The sequence below is a fragment of the Pelmatolapia mariae genome, linkage group LG4 (assembly GCF_036321145.2).
Source record: "Pelmatolapia mariae isolate MD_Pm_ZW linkage group LG4, Pm_UMD_F_2, whole genome shotgun sequence".
Lineage (NCBI taxonomy): Eukaryota > Metazoa > Chordata > Actinopteri > Cichliformes > Cichlidae > Pelmatolapia > Pelmatolapia mariae.
The window spans coordinates 27,502,027-27,524,381 of NC_086230.1; the positions used below are offsets into that span (position 1 = coordinate 27,502,027).

General features: G+C 38.9%; 2 protein-coding genes and 1 long non-coding RNA gene across 3 annotated transcripts; 2 read left to right on the forward strand and 1 right to left on the reverse strand.

The window, feature by feature from the left end:
- Positions 1–1,946: 1,946 nt before the first annotated feature.
- kat2a (K(lysine) acetyltransferase 2A) lies at positions 1,947–11,633 on the forward strand. The gene is made up of 19 exons (XM_063472241.1): positions 1,947–2,003; positions 2,322–2,609; positions 2,896–3,019; positions 3,125–3,270; positions 3,400–3,489; positions 3,604–3,785; positions 3,893–4,084; positions 4,253–4,359; positions 4,639–4,743; positions 5,233–5,369; positions 5,688–5,896; positions 5,990–6,116; positions 6,291–6,401; positions 6,485–6,628; positions 6,729–6,843; positions 6,942–6,978; positions 7,287–7,350; positions 8,454–8,538; positions 9,640–11,633. Exons 2-19 carry the CDS (start codon positions 2,382–2,384, stop codon positions 9,831–9,833), a joined length of 2,397 nt encoding a protein of 798 aa, XP_063328311.1. The 5' UTR covers positions 1,947–2,003; positions 2,322–2,381; the 3' UTR covers positions 9,834–11,633.
- Positions 11,634–14,835: 3,202 nt separating this feature from the next.
- Positions 14,836–22,355, reverse strand: LOC134626432 (uncharacterized). Its single transcript, XR_010093819.1, has 3 exons — positions 22,294–22,355; positions 15,247–15,400; positions 14,836–14,943 (listed from the first exon to the last, which is right to left on the reverse strand). It is a non-coding gene; the product is annotated as an uncharacterized LOC134626432 (long non-coding RNA).
- Positions 14,892–19,527, forward strand: LOC134626431 (ATP-dependent RNA helicase DHX58-like). Its single transcript, XM_063472247.1, has 12 exons — positions 14,892–15,002; positions 15,167–15,396; positions 15,491–15,695; positions 15,771–15,961; positions 16,050–16,163; positions 16,558–16,690; positions 16,816–17,001; positions 17,138–17,388; positions 17,499–17,810; positions 17,906–18,096; positions 18,184–18,277; positions 18,372–19,527. Exons 2-12 carry the CDS (start codon positions 15,220–15,222, stop codon positions 18,555–18,557), a joined length of 2,040 nt encoding a protein of 679 aa, XP_063328317.1. The 5' UTR covers positions 14,892–15,002; positions 15,167–15,219; the 3' UTR covers positions 18,558–19,527.

Consider the following 22,355-nt stretch of genomic DNA (forward strand, 5'->3'; position numbering starts at 1 on the left):
TCAGTAAAGTAGAGAGGTAATTGTTCAGTTAGCGCTAAATACAGGTTTACTGTTAGGTTTTTGTTTGTTCCTGTTATCCCCCAGGTGTTTTGTGAAAAGGTGAATCCTTTGTGCTAACCAAGGTTGCAAAGTGGTTTGTAGAAATTCTAGTCACATAAATCGTAGGCATCTCATCCAAACAAACAAGCTCCAGATAAACTATTTAAATATATAATTATATAAAGATGTGGACAGAATTATAAGCCTTTAAGCTTTTTTTTGCAAAAACTTCCCAAGTGCTCTTTTACAAAGCAAGGGATTTTCAATGTAATATTTCTAAATGGGCTAGTTTTCTTTATAAGCATAAATGATTTCTATTTGCACACAATGACATCATTATTATTATTATTTTTAAGTTATAAGTTGCCTACTGGAAAAACTGACCTTTTTAATGACCCATAGCACACTGCTCTGCATTGACCTGCTTTAAATTTGTAATGCTCAGAACATGTAAAATTCAGGAAAAACTGAGGAGAATCTTCTATATTACATACAGTATAAAAACTTTAGCAAGATTTCCAGCTGTCGCTTGAGAATGCATCATACCAAAAATAAAAATAAGTTTAAGACAAAAAATAAATAAGTGACTAAAAATGTCAAAGACCCCAGAACTACTGCCAAGACTTAGCCAAATTGATAAATGTAGTCTCAAAGAAGACAATCACTAGACCTCTCCACAGGAAATGACAGCAGACCAAGAAAACCCCCACATCTGCATAAGAGACATCTTCAAGCCAGACTGAAGTACGCTAAGGACAATCTGGAGAAAAATTAGCCATAACGGAAGCATGTCTTTGGTCAGATATGACTACGTTACAAATAGCTTTTTGATCATAAAGACACTGCGCAGGAGACAAGGGTGTGACATGTTGAAAACTACAATTTAAAACACACAATTGATTGCTAGCATCAGGCCCTGGTAGTTTTTGGTTTTGTAAAATAAATTTGTTTACCTGCGTAAAGCAAAATAATGTTAAAAACAAAAACGTGGATGTTTTAAAAAATCCCCTGCTCATTCCCCAAGTCACCCAAGTCATTCACAAGTCTGTGAATGGTACTCATGTCCACTGGTCAGTAATCATGAGAATTTGCATATTGACGATGATGAAACTGAACTCACTGTTAGTCAGTGGTGCTACTTTCAGTTGTTATGCAAATGTACCATTTATAAGGCTGGGGAAACCTGTAGTCAGCTGAAACTGAAGCTGTACTTTGCACTAAAAACACTGCTGAGCTCTCTGGGATTTCATTACTGTGATGATTGAGCACTCATCAAGACATGTATAAAGGCTACTTAAGGGGTCGTGTGATTTGAGTTTTATGCCAAATATCCTGCCTGACACAACCCCAAGGGGGATTTGGGTCTCTGGCTAGAACTGTTTTTATTATTATTATTATTTATTGTTAAATCACACTTTCACATTGTGGAAACGAACATGCATACACACTTGAGGTCAGTTTCTGTCTGTGGCAGCTGTTTTGCTGACATGCCTAAAAGAGAACATGTATAAAAAGGGATATTTAATCCTGAATTTGGATGTGTGGAGCTATTCAGATTAGTTACTCCTTAGTCAGAATGTGTTTAATCTGTTTGACAAACAGAGTAAAAAGTCCATCTTATCCTTTAACATTGTCCTATAGAAAAGGGCCAAAAGGTGCAGATTTTAGCCTTCTATAATAGTCCTAAAGGAATCCTAAAACTTTAAATTTACCTGATGGGGTTTATTTGATAATGACACTTCCGTTTAAACATTTATATTGGATATTTTTTCTAATACTTGCTGTGGATTGTCATTGACTTCTGGGGTGCATACAGTGACATCTGGGGCTCCTTTTACGTAAAACAAAAATGTGAGAGCTGCAGATCCCACTATAGCCAATAGAGGGTGAGCTGCTAGCTAAAGAGGGTTTAACAACACACGGCAGGAAGGTGAGCAACGAAGACATGCAAGCGGAGATCTGTGGTAATATTTACGTTAACGCATTTAAAATATAAGGACATATAACTGACAAGATTCCTAACCTTACAGGCACTTTGTTAGCTATTTTTGCACGTGTTACACATGCAGAAGTGTAGCATATTAAAGGAAAAACCTAAATCCTCACAGTGAGTTGATTCGTTTGATCTATGCTGTGGGCGGATTTAACTGGTCGGGGTCCGTTAAGGGGAGGAGCAATATAAATCAGTTGTCAATAAATCTGAAGAAGGCTATATCGGTTTTAACCGTAGACAGTACAAAATAACTTTGCTGCGATTCTAACAAATCCTACTTTGCCGACAGAACTTGAATGCAGCATATGAGCTAAACGGGAGCTGAGAAAGAGACTATAGCAGCGTGGATATGTCGGACCCGGCGGCGCAGGCCTTGCAACCCCGGCTTCTTCAAGCCCAGTCTGCTGGGTCAGCGGGCTCCAGTACTACTACTACTGTAGGCTCAGGATCAGGGAACAGTGACCCGGTCAGACCAGGGCTCAGCCAGCAACAACGTGCAAGCCAGAAAAAAGCACAAGTCCGAGCTTTCCCACGGGCGAAGAAGCTTGAAAAACTTGGCGTATTCTCCGCATGCAAGGTAGCTAGCATAGCTAGCCAAAGTTCACCATAACAAAGCACTCTTCGGACAGTATTAGCATTACTGTGTATATTCAGAAACAAACATGTAGCACGTAACCTAACATATGTGTTGCAGTATCAGTTTTTAACTGTCAAGGCAGTCTTGTATTTGCTGTATTATTCACATTAAAGCCTCAAAAATGCATTTATTGTTAGCCTAACTGAACAGTCATTCATTTACGTACAAAAGCTACAGTTGTGTTATTGTGTAAATCGATGTGTATGGATTATTTGTGTATTTTCAGGCTAATGACACATGCAAGTGCAATGGATGGAAAAACCCAAACCCACCGTCGGCCACACGTATTGATCTGCAACAGCAAGCAGCCAGCCTGAGCGAGCCCTGCCGCAGCTGTGGACATGCTCTGGGTACAAACTAGCATCCACGTACTGCTCACCTTGGAAATGCTGTAATAACGAACAAACGTGTATTCCAGTCATGTATTTACATTTTTCTTTACACCTTAATTACAGCTAATCATGTGTCACATCTGGAGAACGTGTCCGAGGATGAGATTAACAGGCTGTTGGGGATGGTGGTTGATGTGGAGAACCTTTTTATGTCTGTACACAAAGAGGAAGACACTGATACCAAGCAGGTCTATTTCTACCTTTTTAAGGTATGTAAAAGGCATTCAAACATTTGTGTGATTGTGATGGTGGTTCAGTTGGACTCACAAGTTGATGTACATGACTTTTTTTTAGCCTGATATAAACTTGTCTCGTTCCTTCTTCACTCTTTCCTTCAGCTGCTGAGGAAATGCATCCTTCAGATGAGCCAGCCAGTTGTAGAAGGATCCCTCGGAAGTCCACCTTTTGAGAAGCCCAACATTGAGCAGGTAAATTTTAAGAAAATAGCTTTGGTGAATGTTTTGGTCTTAAGCAGTGTCTACTGACTGGTGAGCACAGACTTTAAATCTTTAAATATTTTTGTCTTTCTTTTAATTTCACAGGGGGTTTTGAATTTTGTCCAGTATAAGTTCAGCCACCTTGCACCAAAGGAAAGACAGACCATGTTTGAACTGTCAAAGATGTTCCTTTTGTGCCTAAATTACTGGAAGCTTGAGACCCCTACGCAGTATCGTCAACGTACCCAGAAGGATGATGGGACAGCTTACAAAGTGGACTACACTAGGTGCGTTCATTTGATATTAGAGAAAGCTGATGCGCACATTTACTTGTTTCTAAGGTGACTATTCTATGTCAGTCTGTGCAATAAGGTGTTTCTTCTTATGATCGCAGGTGGTTGTGCTATTGCCATGTTCCACAAAGTAATGACAGCTTACCGCGCTATGAAACCACTCAGGTGTTTGGGCGCAACTTGCTCAAATCCATTTTCACCGTCACCCGACGCCAACTCCTGGAGAAGTTTAGGGTGGAGAAGGATAAACTGCTACCAGAGAAACGTACACTTATCCTCACACATTTCCCCAAGTAAGGATAAGCTTTATTGAAACAGTGTATGCTTGTATTCAAGTTAAAAGGAAAACTGAAAAGCCGCAGAAAGATTATCAGTGTACTTGATGGTGCACTGGACAGTGTTCACATTCATCTTGTGGGGATCACTTTATGGTTATTACATTTGTACATGTGTGTCTTCAGGTTCTTGTCCATGCTGGAGGAGGAAATCTATGGTGAGAATTCACCCATATGGGAGGCTGATTTCACCATGCCGGCCTCAGATGGCACACAGCTCGGACATCAGACAGGTGAGGCAGTCATAAAGTTGTACAGTTGAGCTTTTGCAATGTGTTAGGTCTATGTGTAAGGCATAGGTTTAAAGGCAAATGAAGAGTGAATGTGGCAGTATGCTAGCAACCCAAGAAATCACAAGAAGGTTTTTGGTGCAGCACACAACGTTTCAATGAATGTGCAGTTTTCTTGCGCAACCTATGGTTGCCAGGAAGTCTCTAGACCTGTGTGACTGAAGGCTTAGTTCCTGTTGTATAGTTTGTAAATATGTCAAGTCTTTGTGTCTGTCATTGCAGTGATCAGTCCAGCTTCAGTGTCTGGCTCTCCTGCTCTGTCCAAGTGTCTGAACAGCAGCTCTTCTGTCAGCAGCATGGATACTGGAGGAGCAGAACCAAAGACTGGTGTGTAAACCAACATTAAAACCACCTGCACAGGACTCTAGAATGTCTTGTAATGTCTAGTGCTTAGATGCTGTCAGTGGCCTCTTTGGATCAGACATGTTTTCAGCACCTCCTGTGGCTGCACAAATGGATGAGATTTTGAAGGTGAACCAGCACATTGGTTCCTTGTAGTGTTCCTTAAGTTTCTGAACAGTTGTTTTCCAGTAAGGTGGGGGAGGCCAACGCTGTATCCTTGGTTTTTAACAATCTGTAGGTAATGCAATATATATCAAATTAACATAATAATGAATTCTCTAAGGTTTCTTTTCAAAATGTTCAATATTCACTTTGCATGTCACTGGATTTTACTGTCGTGGCTAATCAATATATATTCTCTTGAGATGTAGAGACTTTTTATTTTTAATCAGACAGTCCTGTTTCATAACTCACTGTCGGCACATGTTTATGCTTTTTATTGCTTTGATCTGAGAAATGTTGCACTCTTTTCAGGAGAAAAGCGCAAACTTCCCGAGACCTTGACCCTGGAGGATGCCAAGCGGATTCGTGTGATGGGAGACATACCAATGGAGCTGGTCAATGAAGTCATGATGACAATCACTGACCCTGCTGCTATGCTCGGACCAGAGGTCAGTTGGTTAAACTCCATTCTTTTAATGTTTGGTTAAGTTCATAACACCTGTGTCATGTCTAAGGAGACACCCTGGTCAATTTTCTGTGATCAAAATTTTAACTCACCAGGCAAGGTAACATTTTTAGCATGGAACAATTATGAATGAGTTCAGTCACATTTACTATGTGTCATAACAACCTAAGTGGTGGTATTTAAAAAGCTTTGACTTAACACCAGGGTTATGTAAAGAAATCGCTGTTGTTTTGGTACAATTTTAAAGACATTTAATACTGATGTTGTGTTTTGTTTTTTTTGTTATGTTTAATATTGCTAGACTAATCTGTTGACACCAAATGCTGCCCGTGATGAGACTGCAAGGCTGGAGGAGAGACGTGGTATCATAGAGTTTCATGTCATTGGAAACTCACTTTCCCAGAAATCAAACAAGAAGATCCTGATGTGGCTGGTTGGCCTACAGAATGTCTTTTCACATCAGTTACCTCGTATGCCCAAAGAGTACATAACACGACTGGTGTTTGACCCGTAAGTCTAACGTTCTTTCCACATTTTGTGCCACCTGAGGCCCACACATGATTGACATCTCTGTCTTTTTAATTAATTAATTTTTTTTTATAGGAAACACAAGACCCTAGCCCTTATCAAAGATGGCCGCGTCATTGGAGGCATCTGTTTTAGGATGTTTCCCACTCAGGGCTTCACAGAGATCGTCTTTTGTGCCGTCACATCCAATGAGCAAGTTAAGGTATATAATAAGGGGTTAAATTTATACTCAGTAAGAGTTTTCAGTTCAGAAAAACCAGCTTACTTACATGTACCTATAGCAAAAAATAAACATGAATACGATTATGAGCAGTATTGCTGAATATTGTTGGAATTTCTTTTATAAATACGGTGCTTTTTCTCGGGTCTCTTTAAGGGCTATGGTACCCACCTGATGAACCACCTTAAGGAGTACCACATCAAACACAATATCCTCTATTTCCTCACCTATGCTGATGAGTATGCCATTGGCTACTTCAAGAAGCAGGTACTGCAGGCGTGACTTGTGCATTAACTTTCCCTCTCTCATTTTTGTCTTTCTATTAATTTTTTTTCTTTTTCCCTCCGCAGGGCTTTTCCAAAGACATCAAAGTGCCGAAGAGTCGATACCTTGGATACATCAAAGACTATGAGGGAGCGACCCTCATGGAGTGCGAACTGAACCCTAGAATCCCTTACACCGAGCTTTCTCATATCATTAAAAGACAGAAGGAGGTACGTCAGAAGTTCTCATTAAAGCAAACCTTGTTTTTCTTCATTTTTGTGAACATGTCAGTGTGTTTCTTATATGAGATAAATTTGAAAATGTTAATAGATTATTAAGAAACTGATTGAGAGGAAACAGAGCCAGATCAGGAAGGTTTACCCGGGTCTCACCTGCTTCAAAGAGGGAGTACGACAGATCCCAGTGGAGAGCATTCCAGGCATAAGTGAGTGTTTGTTTTTGTGTGTTTGCACCCTGAAAAAGTATATAAAAAATACTTACTTACAAGTATTTTTATACATATTTTTTTGTCTTTCTATTCAGGAGAGACAGGCTGGAAACCCAGTAACAAGGACAAAGGGTAAACTCTTTGGATATATTTTTAAATGATGTTGCTTTGGACTGTGACCTCCCCTGCAGGGACACTTTCATTGAACAGATTAAGATTTAGAAATGATTGAGTAGTGAAGAAAACAAACAAAAAAATATAATAAGAAATACCTACTGAAATATAAAAGTTGTTATGATTTTGGTATTAATGCTAAGATGCCACTATTGTTGGTGTTCAGAGATGTATTCACCTAACTTTAGCTTTTCGCTGTGTCTTTTCAAGTCTACAGGTCCTCTAAGTGTAGTCAAAGATTTACTTATCATTTATATCTTTCATAGGAAAGAGGTGAAGGATCCTGATGTGCTATACAACATGCTGAAGAACCTTCTCGCCCAGATAAAGGTGAGGATCACCAGAGGCCTGTATTCGGAAGCAGTATTTGGGGCTTAACTTCAGGGTTAACCATAGATTTTTGCTGTTATAAGGGTTAACTCTTTTACCACGGTACATCATGGTGCTAAGAAGTTCCAATAAAAAGCGTCATCCATGAGAGGTGAAATGTCTTTAAAACAAAACAAAACAAAACAAAAAAAGTCCAGTTGTATTTGTTTATTTTCAAGCTCTCATGGCTACCATGACCTGGATGACTGAGAACCTACACAGACAAGTCACTTGGATGACTACTGACTGCAAATTTCCCTAACCTTATAAACAGTACATTTGCATAACGGTCAATTTGCATTGACTAACAATGGACCGTGAGTTCAGTTTCACGATCTCGAGTATTAAAATTGTTATGACTATTGATCTATTTCCATGGGTACCATATTCACAAAGAGTTTGGGAATGGCCACTGTCACAGTATGGTAAAGCCTGGATTATACTCTATTGCAGACACGGACAGCTGGAGACCCGACGGCCGAATACTCATTTCTGTTATACTTCTTCGAAGTCCGCTGCCTGGGCATATGTGTAGTTTGTGCACTGTAATGTAAATTCTACACAGACAAGTCTGCCCAGTCACAAAACAACAGGCAGGCACATGGACATTCACGTATATCCTCGGGCTTAATGTCCGATGACGAAATTTAGGTCACAGTCTGCCCAAGCGGAGTCGTGGATGCTGAAAACATGAAAACCGCTTTAGATGGTGAAATATGTACTCAAAGGCCCCCTCCTCAGTTCAGAACTGGTCACTGCCTTTTCATATAATTGACCTCCTTGACTCTCCACTCAATCACACACCATTGCTTTGGATGCAGCACTTGTGTGGACTTCAGTCAGTATTTTTTTCTAACGTTGTAGTTTTCAATTTTTGTAACATAAGCTGCTCTGCTGCCAGCAGATTTGCATGTTTGTCATTGGACACTTAAGGAAAAGAGATTCTTGGTATGTTGAACTTGCTTGCAGGTACAAGCCCCAGCTAACACCTGAGTGGAGCACACACAAGGATACACCCAGACTAACAAGACCCGAGACTAACTAAAACTTTGTCACCTCTGCAGACTCATCCTGATGCTTGGCCCTTTATGGAACCAGTGAAGAAATCTGAAGCTCCAGATTACTACGAAATCATCCGTTTTCCTATTGGTGAGTAAGCCTCGCTTAGATAATATGACCCCCCCCCGCCCCCCAGCAATAGTTTGCAAATCTCTTAAAACCTGCATTTTACAATACAATACACAGTTCAAAGTAAAAACATAAGAAATTAAAACCTAGCAAATCTGTCACTTTAAGAAAAAAAAGGGGTTTCTTTTCAATTTGATGGCAGCAACATATCTTTAAAAAAAAAAGGTGGTACAGGGACTATATGTTTCCCACTGTGTAGCATCCTCTCTTTTATCAAAAATCTGTAAACACCTGGGAGCTGAAGACAATAGCTACTGGACTTCCAGGGAGAGCAGTGTTGAACCCGTTCTTGTCTGATATAGGATTCTAGCTGCTCAACCGTCCGGGGTCGTCTTTGTTGTATTACTGGTTTCATGATATGCCAAATGTTTTTAATTGGTCTGGACTGCAGGCAGACCAGTTTAACACCTGGAATCTTCTACTACCACGTCTTCTTATTGTAATAGATGCAATAGGCAACTTAACATTGTCTTGCTGAGAAATTTGTGGCCTTCCCAAAAAAAGCTACCTTGATAGAAGCTGCTGTTTTTTTGGGGTTTTTTTTTGTTTGTTTGTTTGTTTTTTTTTAAATGCCCAATCATGCTACTGATCTGTTGTGGATTAACCTAATTTGTTGTAAAATGTTCTTCCCAACTCTCTTGACGCATGCTCAATCATCCAGGTAAGTAAATCACAAAAAGTTGCTTCTGTTCATCTGGATGTAGCGTTTTCAGTGGGAGAAATATTTTGTCTCTCATTCAAGTGACTTCCTCAGACTGAAGAAAACGCTATGACCAGACGAACACAATCAACTTTTTGGGGTTCCTCCCAGCTGTTTCCCTTGAATCCAGTTTACTTTTCCAGTTGCTTATGCCTATGTTCCACCTTGTTTTTGAGATGTGTTACTGCCATCAAAAGGTTTTCTGTGATAATATAGATAATAAATGGGTTTGAGACTTTCACATCATTTTTGTTTACATTTTACATCCCGGTGTTTTTGGAATTGGGGTTATTGTTTATGGTATTTAAGCCATTACTTTTTAATTTATGCAGATTTTCTTTGTCCTTGTTTTGCCCTCACAGACCTAAAGACTATGACAGAAAGACTCAAGAACAGATACTATGTGACCAAGAAACTTTTTATTGCCGACCTACAGCGAATCATCACCAATTGTCGCGAGTACAACCCCCCAGACAGCGAGTACTGCAAGTGTGCCAACACCTTAGAAAAATTTTTCTACTTCAAATTAAAAGACGGAGGTCTGATTGAGAAATGAAGCCTGCCTCAGAACTATTTCGACTGACAAGGAGTTACTTTCACAGCAGCCGAACGCCAAGATAGAGAAGATTTTTAGCTATTGTCATATCTTGGTTAAGAAAAGGTTATTTTCAAGGGGGAAAAAAAAGAATTGCTGAAAAATTGTTGGACTTGCATCACACCAGTTGAATACTACAAGTTTCAAAATGTGATCCAGTTAAACTTACCTGATGACGTCTTCTTTCATTACTCGCAGTGGGTGAATTATCTGCTAATACATGTTTCAATGAGTGTACCAAAGTTACAGGTCCAAGTAATAATGCGACTTTCCACCATTCTTTGTAGAGTGACAGATTCAGTTTTGTTGCATTTTACAGGAGCCAGTGTTTAAGTAGTGTAGAGTTCATTAAAAAACAACAAAAACTGGACCTTGGGACCTAAAGCCACGTTGCCTTCCATTACTGAGACACTTGAGCATCCCAGCCATTTTCATAGGAATGAATATAAATGCTCTAAGGGGCAAAGTGCTTAGAGCACTTGAAAAATGGGAAGTACTTTGCTAAGTAGTACTGAAACGATTTAATTAGTCATTTGTTTAAAAAAAAAAAAAAAGTAAAATTGTTACTCTCATATGAAGTGCAAATTCTGAATGTTTGCAAGTGAGGAGTTTTGGGTTTTTTTGCTTTCTTTTTTTAATATTTACCATCTATTGATTTTGATTTTTTTTCCTAAATGTTTGACTGTTGGTCATGATAAAAGAAAATAGTCATTTATCCAAATGACAAATTATGAGAACAGCACTGCAGATGAAAATAACTGCTGGTTGCAGCTCTACTGTCAAGACAAATTGAGGCACTCCGTGATGGACTGGGCATAAAATACTTCCAGCACTTGTGTGCTAAAGAAAAGTAAATCAAAAGTTACCTTAATAGAAACGTTTTCATGCTAATATAATACTTATTTATACATAAAATATAATACATAATGTTTATGCAGCATTCCAAACGATTTTGATGAGGTCACAGTTAGTATAGCTTCTTTTGCAGGTGTTTACTGTACGTGTTTGAACTGATTTGTCCTGTAGGACTGTCACCTCCACATAGGAAGTGTTTTGTGTGTAGCCTCACTTTTGTGGTGGTTCCATGTTTACTGGTTAGTTTTGTTGCAAACACAAAAAAACAGGGGAGGCAGAAGTTAATCAGCAGTCCTGTATAGATTATGACTTTTGGAAAGAGAACATGACTTGGTTTATTTTATCACACTGTTCGCAAGCTGTGGAAGGTGTTAATGCATGACTACAGTTTACAATGCGCATTTAAAAAAACAAAAACAAACAAAAACAAAACCTTCAGGCACAGTTGCAGGGTTTTTAAAGTGTTTTTTTTTTTTTAACTTTGTTTTTGTGCCTGTTCTTTTATTGTTCATTTACTGAACATTTTTTGCTCAGCGGTCAGTGTCAGTGCTTCTTAAGATGCATCCGAATGGAAGTAACTGTAATGCTGGTTAAGCCCTGCTTTTTTTTTTTTTCTTTTTCTTTTAAACTTTTCATCAACATCGTGCGTGCGTGCGTGCGTGCGTGGTACTTGAATCATGACAAGCTTTGAATTGTTGGAGTGATGTCAGTGTTTCATTATTCAGGGTTGTCAGTTATGTAGTTCATCCTCAGACTACCAATGCTGCATTTCAGACTTCCTTAAAAGGTGTCTGAGTGAACCTTCCAGCTGTTTGAGGGTGGCTACTGTTGAGTTATGGTTTAAATACCGTTTACTGTAACTGTAATACTGTTCACGACAATAAAGTTGTTGGGGTTGTTTTGTTTTTTTTTTGGTAAATAATTCTTTTCATGGTCACTTGGCTGAATAAAGATAAGGTCACCAACAAACACTTTTAATCTGAGGGAAAAATATTAGTAAAATCATAAAAGGCTTTTTAGAGGAAAGTGAACATTGTAACCTAATAACACTAGAAATGGTGTGCCTTTAGTTAAGGCCAGGTAGTCTGTAATGGTTGATTTCATCAGTGTACTTTATGATCCACTCAAATGTAAAAACATTGCGTGCATATAACTAAATAGGTGACTGTTATCTACAATGTATCTTTATGCTCTCTTGTATGATTGTGTATAATAGGCTTTAGAGTTCTGTTTCCTGATGCAATGAAAACAAGACGGGTGTATCAAGGGCGTGGTGCATGCAAAAACTGATTAAAATCTACAACACCCTAAGGTTTACACAGTACTAAGATATATTTAAGGTAACTTTTCAGTTGGCCTGACACTTTCAACTAAAGGTTTTATCAGGAAGAATATTTATTTTGTTCAAAAATACTTGAGGCTTGTAAAGGCTAGTGGATCATTAACAGTGCTACCTAAACCAATTAGATAAAATAAAGAAATTAGTCATCTCAGGCAAAAGTCCAGCTCCTCAGGGTAAGGAGGTGGTGTTTTTCAGTTGTGGTTTGTTTCTTGTCAAAGAATGCAAAGTCTTAAAGGCATTTCGGTAAAATCTAATGTGAAAAACAATGAATTGTGAAATTTGAATTATTTATGGACACACCAAAACAATATATTACTTAAATGTACAGTAATGGTATGCTTTACTTCTTTTCACGGTATTTTTCATTGATTTCTATTAGTTATAAAGAACCTAAATTCCCTGCACAGTTAACTGCAAAATATCTTGCTGCTGTATTATGTAAGGCTTGTAAAACACAACTGCTTTATTGTCAATGACATTTAGGCTTTGTCACTGCATTTGAGTTGTGATTTGTTGTTCCTCCAGAGCCTCCCTCAGTAGGCCCATTCTGCACAGAGCTTTTGATTTCGTTTCTCTGTATCACACAAACCCGTCCACTCCTGTTGAAAACTTAATTAAACCAGAAAATTCATGTGATATCACATTGTATGAATCAAAGCACTCCTTACTGTTGATATTTTGTGCTGTGACTCACATAGTGGATAGGTAATGGAAATTACCAAAGGATTTATTAGAACTTGCATATTGTTTACACAGTGCTGTAAAAAAGTAGTAAAAATTCCTACTTGGAATCAGCTGGGATTTTTTGTACATTAACTTTAGCTTATCCTTTTGCAACTTTCACAAACTTGCCTTCATACTATGAAAAATTAAACGAGCTGGATTGCTTTGAAGTACAACCACAATTCCAAAATACGGGGCCCTGTATAAAATGTAAATAAAAGCACAAAGCAATGGTTTGCAAATCTCATAAACCCACATTTTATTCACAGTAGAACATAGTAAAACACACCAAATGTTTAAACTGAGAAACTGTACTATTTTAAAGAGAAAAAATATGGTCATTTTGGATTTGATGGCAGCAACATGTTGCAAAAAAATTTGAGGCCCGTGTTCACCATAGTGTAGCATGCTCTCCTCTTTTAACGCTTTACGAGATCTGCAGATAATTGCATTTTGTTTTTGATATTTTACACAATGTCCCAACTAATTACAGAGCTTAGAAAGAAAGCCACAGGACTTTTTAAAGTTTCATGACAACGTTTCTTCTCTCATCCGAGAGGCTTCTTCAGTTCTAAACAGCCAGTCCAAAAAAAACATGCATGGCGTAATATAGAAGAGCCACCTCGACTCAGTGGTACATCTGCAGCTAAAGGATAAAGGTCACCCTTTTAAGAATGCCAATGTTCGCAATTTGAATTGAGAAGATGACGATGGTTTCAAAGTGGAGTAAAAGAGGCCATAGCTGAACAGAGTGGGTGGCTTATTCCATCTTCAGTGCAGTTCTGAGATCCCTTCCAAGGTGCCTTAACCCCGATTCACACCTTGCGTCACGTTAGGGGTTCCCAAAGGGGTGCGCCCCCTAGGGTGGGTGCAGAGCCATTGCAGGGGGGTGCAGTATGAGTTTAAAAAAAAAGAGACATTGCTAGCATAATGGACAGGGTTTTGACGGGACTCCCACACAAACGCAAAGCAGAAGATGAAACATCGCCAAATATGCTTCCAAACCAGCTTCATTACAGGCCAAAGACTAGAAAATATGAAGAATATCTTGCCTTTGGCTTCACCTTCACAGCGGTGGTGCCAAGGTAGGTATCCCCGACAGAATTTGTCTCCCCTGCGTCGGGAGCACACGCTGGGTTGTCCAAATCACGGACAAACAGCATCCCACAGTTGTTTATGTTTTTAAACCCATTTTGCACAGAGAGACATTTTTTAAAAAATGTATTGATAGCAATGTTGAGTATTCTTACACAGTAAAAACAAACAAACAAAAAACCCCAACTAGACGTAAAATATTTACACCATAAAGATGGTTTATTTTTCTGTTATTTTTTGCAGTTTACTTTTATTTGTTTCATTGTTTACAAAAGGTTTGAGGTGGGAAATAAACTGCAATGGAGTTTGAAAACAAAATATGGGTGTGTGTGGTTGGATGATGTGTTTGTGCTGGGGGGCAGAAAAAGTTTGGGAACCACTGCCTTAATAGGTCACATGATACGGCGAGGCCTATCACCCTCTTAAGGGCCAACCACTATTAAGGTTTACATACCTGAGATTCTCCGCCGTTTGGTTTTAGAACTGAAGAAGCCACTTTCTTTCCAAGCTCCTTTGAAAAAAGGGCAACTTTGGTTTCAGTTTTTGGTTATTCTTACTTGTGAGTTTATATGTTTTCAGACGACACAACTTTTTTGATGGTGACTGAAGCTGTACCCAAGCTCTGTAAAGCAGCCAAATACTGTTGAAGCTCTTTTCTTGCCAGAGGGCAGAAAACAAGTGAATGAGTACATGTAAAAAATCCCCATGCCTATTTTAAAGACTAATTCTGACAAGCTGTGTCTGGAAAACAAAACTACAAACAAGGAGTACGTTAAGTTAGGGAATTTTCTTCAATAAAAAAAAATAGATTTTTAGGTCATACATTTAGATGGGATATCTAAGTAGTACCTTGGGTGTGGCTTTTCTTAGAAGAACCTACTTTATTTTAGTGAAGCTCATTCTTCCCTTGTCACTGCATAATGATCACCTGCTGCCGTTCTTCAAGAGACTCCCTCATGAGGCCCACTGTTCTGAGAACATAGAGGTTTCGTTTTCCAATTTCCACGTGACGCAGCCTGTCCAAACAGAGTTTAAAACCTCACCAACTTGCAGTGCCTGGTGACAGCGGAAGAGGAAAGAAGCAGAACAACACAGAGCTCTGTCAGCACTGACTGGTGAGTTAAAATTACATTTTCTTTCTGGCAGCTCATATATAAGTGATATCAAGTGTTTCTATTCACTATGCCTCTCAGAATGCTTGCTTGTTTTGTCACCAGCTTTACTCCTACAGACATTTAAGCCTTCAAATTGCAATGTGGTGTCCATTTCTTTTCTACAGTATCTGAAATCTATGCCATTCTAAAGTATTGTTGGACAAAAAGACACTGGAAAATGGCAGATTTTGGACTATATACCTACCAGCAGGAAGTGGTTGAAAGGGCTCTTAAACGAGAGAACGTCATAATTTGGTTACCGACTGGAGGTGGAAAGACCCGCGCTGCAGTGTATGTGGCCAAAAAACACCTGGAGACCACACCAAATGCTAAAGTGATGGTTCTCGTAAACAAGGTACCTAAAGTAGAAAGAGGGCAATAAAAATCATCATAAAACTGGTATAAGAAGGTGACTTCATATAATGTTTTTGATGTATTCTATTATTCAGGTTCATCTTGTTGACCAACACTACAACAAAGAGTTTGATCCTAAACTGGGTCTACACTATGCTGTTAGGAAAGTGAGCGGAGAGAGTGATGAAAAGGACTTTTTTGGTTTAGTGGTGCAAGAGTCAGATGTAGTCATCTGCACAGCACAGATCTTGTACAACGCTCTGATTAACAAGGAGGAAGCAAGACATGTCGAGCTCTCAGGTGAGTCAAAGTGAGCTTAAACATGTCTGATTATGCTGTTATGCTGAAATGAACTGACTTGAGGATTTTCTACAGATATTACTCTGCTGATAATTGATGAGTGCCACCATACTCACAAGGAGTCAGTCTACAACAAAGTAATGAGACTCTATGTGGAGAAGAAGTTGAAGGGAGAAAAACCACTGCCACAGATCTTGGGTCTCACAGCATCCCCAGGAACAGGAGGCGCAAAGACCCTGGACAAGGCTGTGGAGCATGTACTGGAGGTCAGGGATTCATTTTTTTATATATCATTTGCCACTCAAATGTCCTCCCACAAGTGTCTTTTTCTCATAATTGATTATGCTCTCTCAGATTTGTGCAAACTTGGATTCAGCCATAGTTTCAACTAAACAGTATGCTCCTGAACTGAAGGAAGTGGTGCCCAGACCCAGAAAAACCTTCAACATTGTCAACAAGAGAGATAGAGTAAGCAGATTTTTTTTTTAAACCCAACTGATGGATTTTGAAAAAACTGCTTTTTCTTGTAACATGAACAAATGCACTGATAGACTAATGGGAAAAGCCTCATCTACTAGTTCACCTCAGAAATGACCACAAGTACTCTTATTGCCACTCCCAAGACTAGTGTTAATTTAATTCCACCTTGGAAAAATGCTAATATAAGAGTCAAATATATCTGTAGCAGCAGAATCTAAAATAAAGATTTTCAAAAAATTTCCTTTTAGTTTTGCCTGTGCTAAAAGTGCTCTTGGGTGTCACATCACTGACTGACTGTCTGAGGCATTTTTGCCCTGGGAAGACAACCACCTGGCAAAAATTGGGACCTGCTAGTAAACACAAATACATGTTTTTCTTTGAGGATCCTTTTGGTGATCATCTGAAGTCAATGATGACGATTATCCACGGTTACATGGATATTCCTCCAGACTTCAAACTGAGAGAGTGTGGAACACAAGAATATGAAGCAGATGTGGTGGTTCTGGAACAGCGAGGTAAGACCGTAGCATTTAATCCTTCTGCTGATGGCAGTGGTAAATACAATGGATTTTGTGAGAGTTAAGGTAATCAGTATTTAAATAAAATAATACTGCTGCTTGTATCTGTCCTCTTTGACCAGGAGTACGAGACAACAACAGACTGCTTGCACAATGTGCGTTACACCTGAGGCAGTACAATGATGCCCTCCTCATCAATGACACCTTGAGGATGATTGATGCTTATCGTTCCCTAGAGGAGTATTACTCCACAAAGAGCACCAAGGCCATTGATGGGACAGACTTCTTCTTGTTGGGACTTTTTGAAGGTGAAAATCCTAACATTTTCATCACTTGCTGTTATGTGTTAATACCACTTTAATACCACTAACTTTATGTTGTAGCTCATAATGCAACTTTTGATGATTTCAGCAAATAAAAATATTACTATTTTGTGGCACACAGAGAATCAGGTGGAGCTAAGGAACCTTGCTATGGATTCTCGCTTTGAGAACCCAAAGATGGATGAACTTCAGAGCACTCTGTTACAACAGTTTGGTTCAGGTGTCCAATCAAGGGGAATTCTCTTCAGTAAAACTCGCAAAAGCACCCACTGCCTGAAAGACTGGGTCATCAAAAACAGGGCATTGAAAGATGCTGGCGTCAAGGCAGACATCCTCACTGGTGCTGGTAATGGCATCACCTATATGACACAGGTATGATGATATACAGTCTTCGCCTATAAGCTTTGAGTCAGTCACATTCAGTAACATCCCTATGGACATTTCTGCATGTTTCCATGCTTTTATTTGCATATTTCTTATAGAATGAACAGGCAGAAACAATCAGGAATTTCCGTATGGGTTCTCTGAACCTCCTGATCTCCACCAGTGTGGCCGAAGAAGGTCTTGATATACCTGAATGCAACCTGGTGGTGCGCTACGGACTCCTTACAAATGAGATCGCCCAGCAGCAGGCAAGTGGACGTGCACGAGCAAGAGACAGTCAGTATGCAGTTGTAGCCCAAGCAGGCGGGCGTGAACATCGCAGAGAGTGCATCAATGAATATCTGGAGGAGCTGACTGGTAAAGCCATTGACCGTGTGCAAAGTATGAGTCACCACGAGTTTTACTTAAAGGTGATGTTTAAGGACACTACCGAGCCATAACTTACTGCTCTCACTTTCACTGCCTAGTGTTACTAACATTATCGTCCATTCTTCTGTGATTCTAGTTAAGTGAGCTTCAACGAAAGGCAATTATTTCTAGTAAAATTGAAGAAAGCTGCAAAACGGAGAAGAGGAAGAGTAATACTGCTTCCAGTATCCAGTTCTTGTGTCGAAACTGTTTTACCCCTGTGGCTTCTGGCAGTGACATTCAACTTGTTGACAATACGCAATATGTCAACGTCAGCCCTGACTTTAAGTGAGTTAAAGATGTTCTGATCTAAGAGTTAAAGCAGAAGTATGTTGAGACCAAATAAAAATACCTTTGCTTCTTGTTTGTCCTCAGGAATCACTACAAAGTTGCAGAGCGGGTAATTCTAGAAAGGAGCTTTGAGGACTGGGAGCCTGGGTGTAGAATCAGATGCAAAAAATGCAACAAGGTACAGTGCACTCACTGTTTAATACTGTATCTAAATAGATCCACAGTTCATGCTCATGTTGGAATCTGACTGTTATTCTTATACAAATTCACAGGAATGGGGATTCGAGATAAAATACAAAAAGCATGTCTTAATGCCAAATCTAGCCATTAAGAACTTTGCCCTGGAAACCCCCAAAGGCAGGATAACAGTAAAGAAATGGAAAGATGTACCTTTCACTGTTGAGGACTTCGACTATGAGGAGTACTGCCAGGAAAACTTCCCTGACCTCTTTGATTGAGCCACGAACCAGAAAGCTCTGTGTGCTTTTCTTCTGCACTTTACTTGATTTTGAGACTCCAGTTTCTTTTAGAAAACCATACTGTTGTATGGTTGGAGGTTTGCATGAACACAGACTTGAAAAATTCACTCCACATGTGCTCGGTCTTTGTTCCGTGGTGCCTGAGGCAGCTAAAAACCTTAGTGCATCAGTCATGTTTATAATTAGCAATTAGTGGAAGCTTCGTTTATGCCCGGTGCCTGAGTTCATTTGCGTTCTCCTATAACATGACCCTTAAACATCATGAATATTTGACATGCCATCAAGAGTAGATTAACATGAACTGTTTTAGCTATTTTAAAATGTGTTCAGATGTAATGCTGCTGATGTGTGTATGAAGTTTGACATTGTGGACAATTTCTGTAACTAAATCAAACGTTTTATGAGAGCCTAATCTTAAGAATTATCATTGTTCACTAACAGATGAAATCATCCTTTTTATTTTTTCTATATCGTAGCATATCAATTTTTAAACTAAATCTAAAGTTGATTAATTTAAACAAATACTCCTTTTGAAATGATTGATTTTTCATAAGTTTGCCTTTATTAATCAGTAGGTGTCAGTCTTGGATAGCACAAGAAATGTGTTCATAAAGCCAGGATTTTCACATTGAAAGATGTGGATGTAATAGAAATGTCTGAATCTGCAGATAATGTCTAAATATACTGAGAATGAATGACTCACAGGTCACAGTCAAACATGACAGACCCATGAGCAAGGCATTTAATCCCCAACTGTTTCTGTAAATTATGGTATTATCCACGTCAGGAGTACGGTTGTGCAGCCTTCTGATGTGTCTAGGCAACCACTGTAAAAGAGATGTGCATTCAGTTGACTGAATAGACTCACATTATTTGCTGGGATGAGGATATAAAAATATATATTTCTGTTTATATGTCCGTGTAAAACTGTTACATAAATAAAAACAAAAAAAAGGATATGTGAAAATGCTGACTTCAGAGACTTTAATGAAATGTTTTAACACCTGGGGATGCACCTTCAGCATGTATTTTAACTGTTATGGTTTAACATTATATAACTGATCTACATTAGAGATATGATTATTTCAAATTGCAATTTGTCACACTGGAGTAAGGCATACATGTTTTACAATTATAAAGTCTCTTTAAAGCAGACTTATTCCCAAGAATAAGTAAAAAAAAAAAAATTTGCTGTGATCTGGCCACGGTTGAGTCGTTTAACCTTCAATAAGCAGTGGGACAGTATCAGGTCTGAACACTCTGAATCTTTATTAGATCTATTTTAGAGCTTAAGTTTAGATGTAATTTATTACTGAGTCGTAAAACAAATCTATAAACTCATTAATTCAAATTATTACTGATTGTCTGCAGCTCTCTTGACTTATTTGCAACACCAGTGCTGGCTTTAGCTGTAAATATTCTTTATACATCTTTATTTGACTCACTCCTAATGTCTCTGAACTAGGCATCTGTCAAATCTGTCATTTTTGTGCAGAAGAAGTGTAAAATGATCCATCAGATGCCTTATTTGCTCTGAGTGCACACAGAGCCCTAAGCAGAAAGCCTGGGTTAACTAAGACAGAAAGCCTGGCTATGTCAAACTTGCTTCATAAGCTGCTCTGCTCAGAATTTCAGAGTTCACTGTCGTACACAGTTGAATTTATAACTCAGTGTCCACTTCTGTTGTACAATATACATATGGACACAGCAAAAAATTTTGAACTCTATTTGTAGACAGACAGAGACCACACCAAAGGCTAAAGTGATGGTCCTGGTAAAAGTAGTAGATAAAAAGCTCAAACCTGACAAGATAAAGAAATCAGAGACTGATATCTGTTAAAACACAGTTTTCAAACTTCTCTAGCTGAAGATGATGACAAGTTATTATTTAATGCAATCCATAATTTAGGTTTGTCTTGTTGGCCAATCCTGAAGAAAAGAGTTTGAGAGCAAAGAGCTGGACCAAGTCAGTGGAGAGACCAATAAGAAGCATTTCTTTGTGTTACTGGTGCAGACGTCAGAGCCTTTCATCTGCACAGCACAGCTCTTATACAATGCTCTGACTAACAAGGAGGTATTAAGACATGTTGTGCTCTCAGGTCAGTGAACGTCAACATTTCTAACATTTTGGGAACTGGGCGCCTGGATGTAGAATCAGATGTAGTAATTTAAACAGGGCACAGTCTTTAATACTGTGTTTAATAATACTATAATAATAATACTACTATAATTTAATAATACTTTAAATACTAGTGTCAATTTGGGCTGCACGATTCGTCGACATAATCGATGACGTCGACTATAAAAATTTGTAGACGCAGAATTTTACTGTCGACTTGTCATACTAATACTAATAAATATGTTTTTGTAATACACAGTATACTACACTGCAGTACACTACAGGAAGACTGCGGTCAAGTGAGCCCTGACTTGCGAAGTCACAGTCAAGCTCGCCGCAACGCCAGCCGCACCGATACAATCCTGTTGCACTTTTCATACACATATTACGGTACGGGTGCCGACTGGCTTAGAAACACGAGAGTCTTCTGAATACTTGCATTTTTCACTATTTTACTTCTTAATCCACTTCGAGATTTGAAATATTAGCTACATATACTACACGTTGAAAATAATAATAATAATAATAAAAAAATACAAATTCGGTAAGAGTTGACAATACATTTCCAAAGCATTGTCTTCTCACTATACTGTATATTTTTGTTCAACCTGACCTTATCCCCAACTAAATAAAACTGCTATGCTGTATTTTTGATATTGTGTATTTTTTAAATTTTATAACAAGAAAATTGTTAAAGGTGACGCAGATATTTCACAGGATTCTTACTCTGGATCAACCTCACTCTTCACCCTCCGCCTCACAGCCCAATGAACTGTGTGGTTTCAGAGAAAATTCCAGTACGGTACTTTGAATATTTTCATCTTTGAGCTAAAATTGAACTGAAAATTTAAGAGGTGATGCAAATACTTCACTGGATTCTTACTCTGGGTCATCCTCAATCTGCCTCCTCCAGCTCACCGACCAAAGAACTACGGTTTCAGAGAAAATTATACATAAATACCGTAATATGCGTAAGAAAAGTGCAACAGGATTGTAGGTGCGGCCAGTGTTGCCAACTTAGCGACTTTGTCGCTATATTTAGCGAGTTTTCAGACCCCCTTAGCGACTTTTTTTTTAAAAAAGCCACTAGCGACAAATCTGGCGACTTTTTCTGGTGTTGCTGGAGACTTATTTATGACGACTTTTTGACGTGAAAGCGCGTATCGCTTTTACCCTCAACAAGCAGCAGTGCTGCCGTGGGCACCTCGCGCGTTCCAAAGCGCTCATGGGCGGAGGATAGTTCTCCCCCAGCTGCTATCTTTGTTCTGCTATGTTCACACCTATGCGTCCAAACTGCAAATGAATCACACATGAGCGAAGCCACTGCTCCCGCACTGACTGTAAAGCAGTCAGTTCTTCTTTTACTGTTATGCTGTTTTGTGGATCACAAGGTTTAAAACTACTTATGAACACACACACACACACACACAGAGTAACTCCCCCAGAGTGCCTATTTCGGGTCACTTTTGCCGGTCCAAGCCCGGGTAAAGGAGCAGGGTTGGAATTGTGACATTTAAAAAAACAATAATTGCTAAAAGAAATTTAATTTGTAGTTCTAAATAAACTCTAAATGCATTTAGGACGTTTTTTACTCACTTTATGTCTCTTCCATGATGTTATTTCTCTCTCCAACAACGTAGGTTACAATTACATTAGCA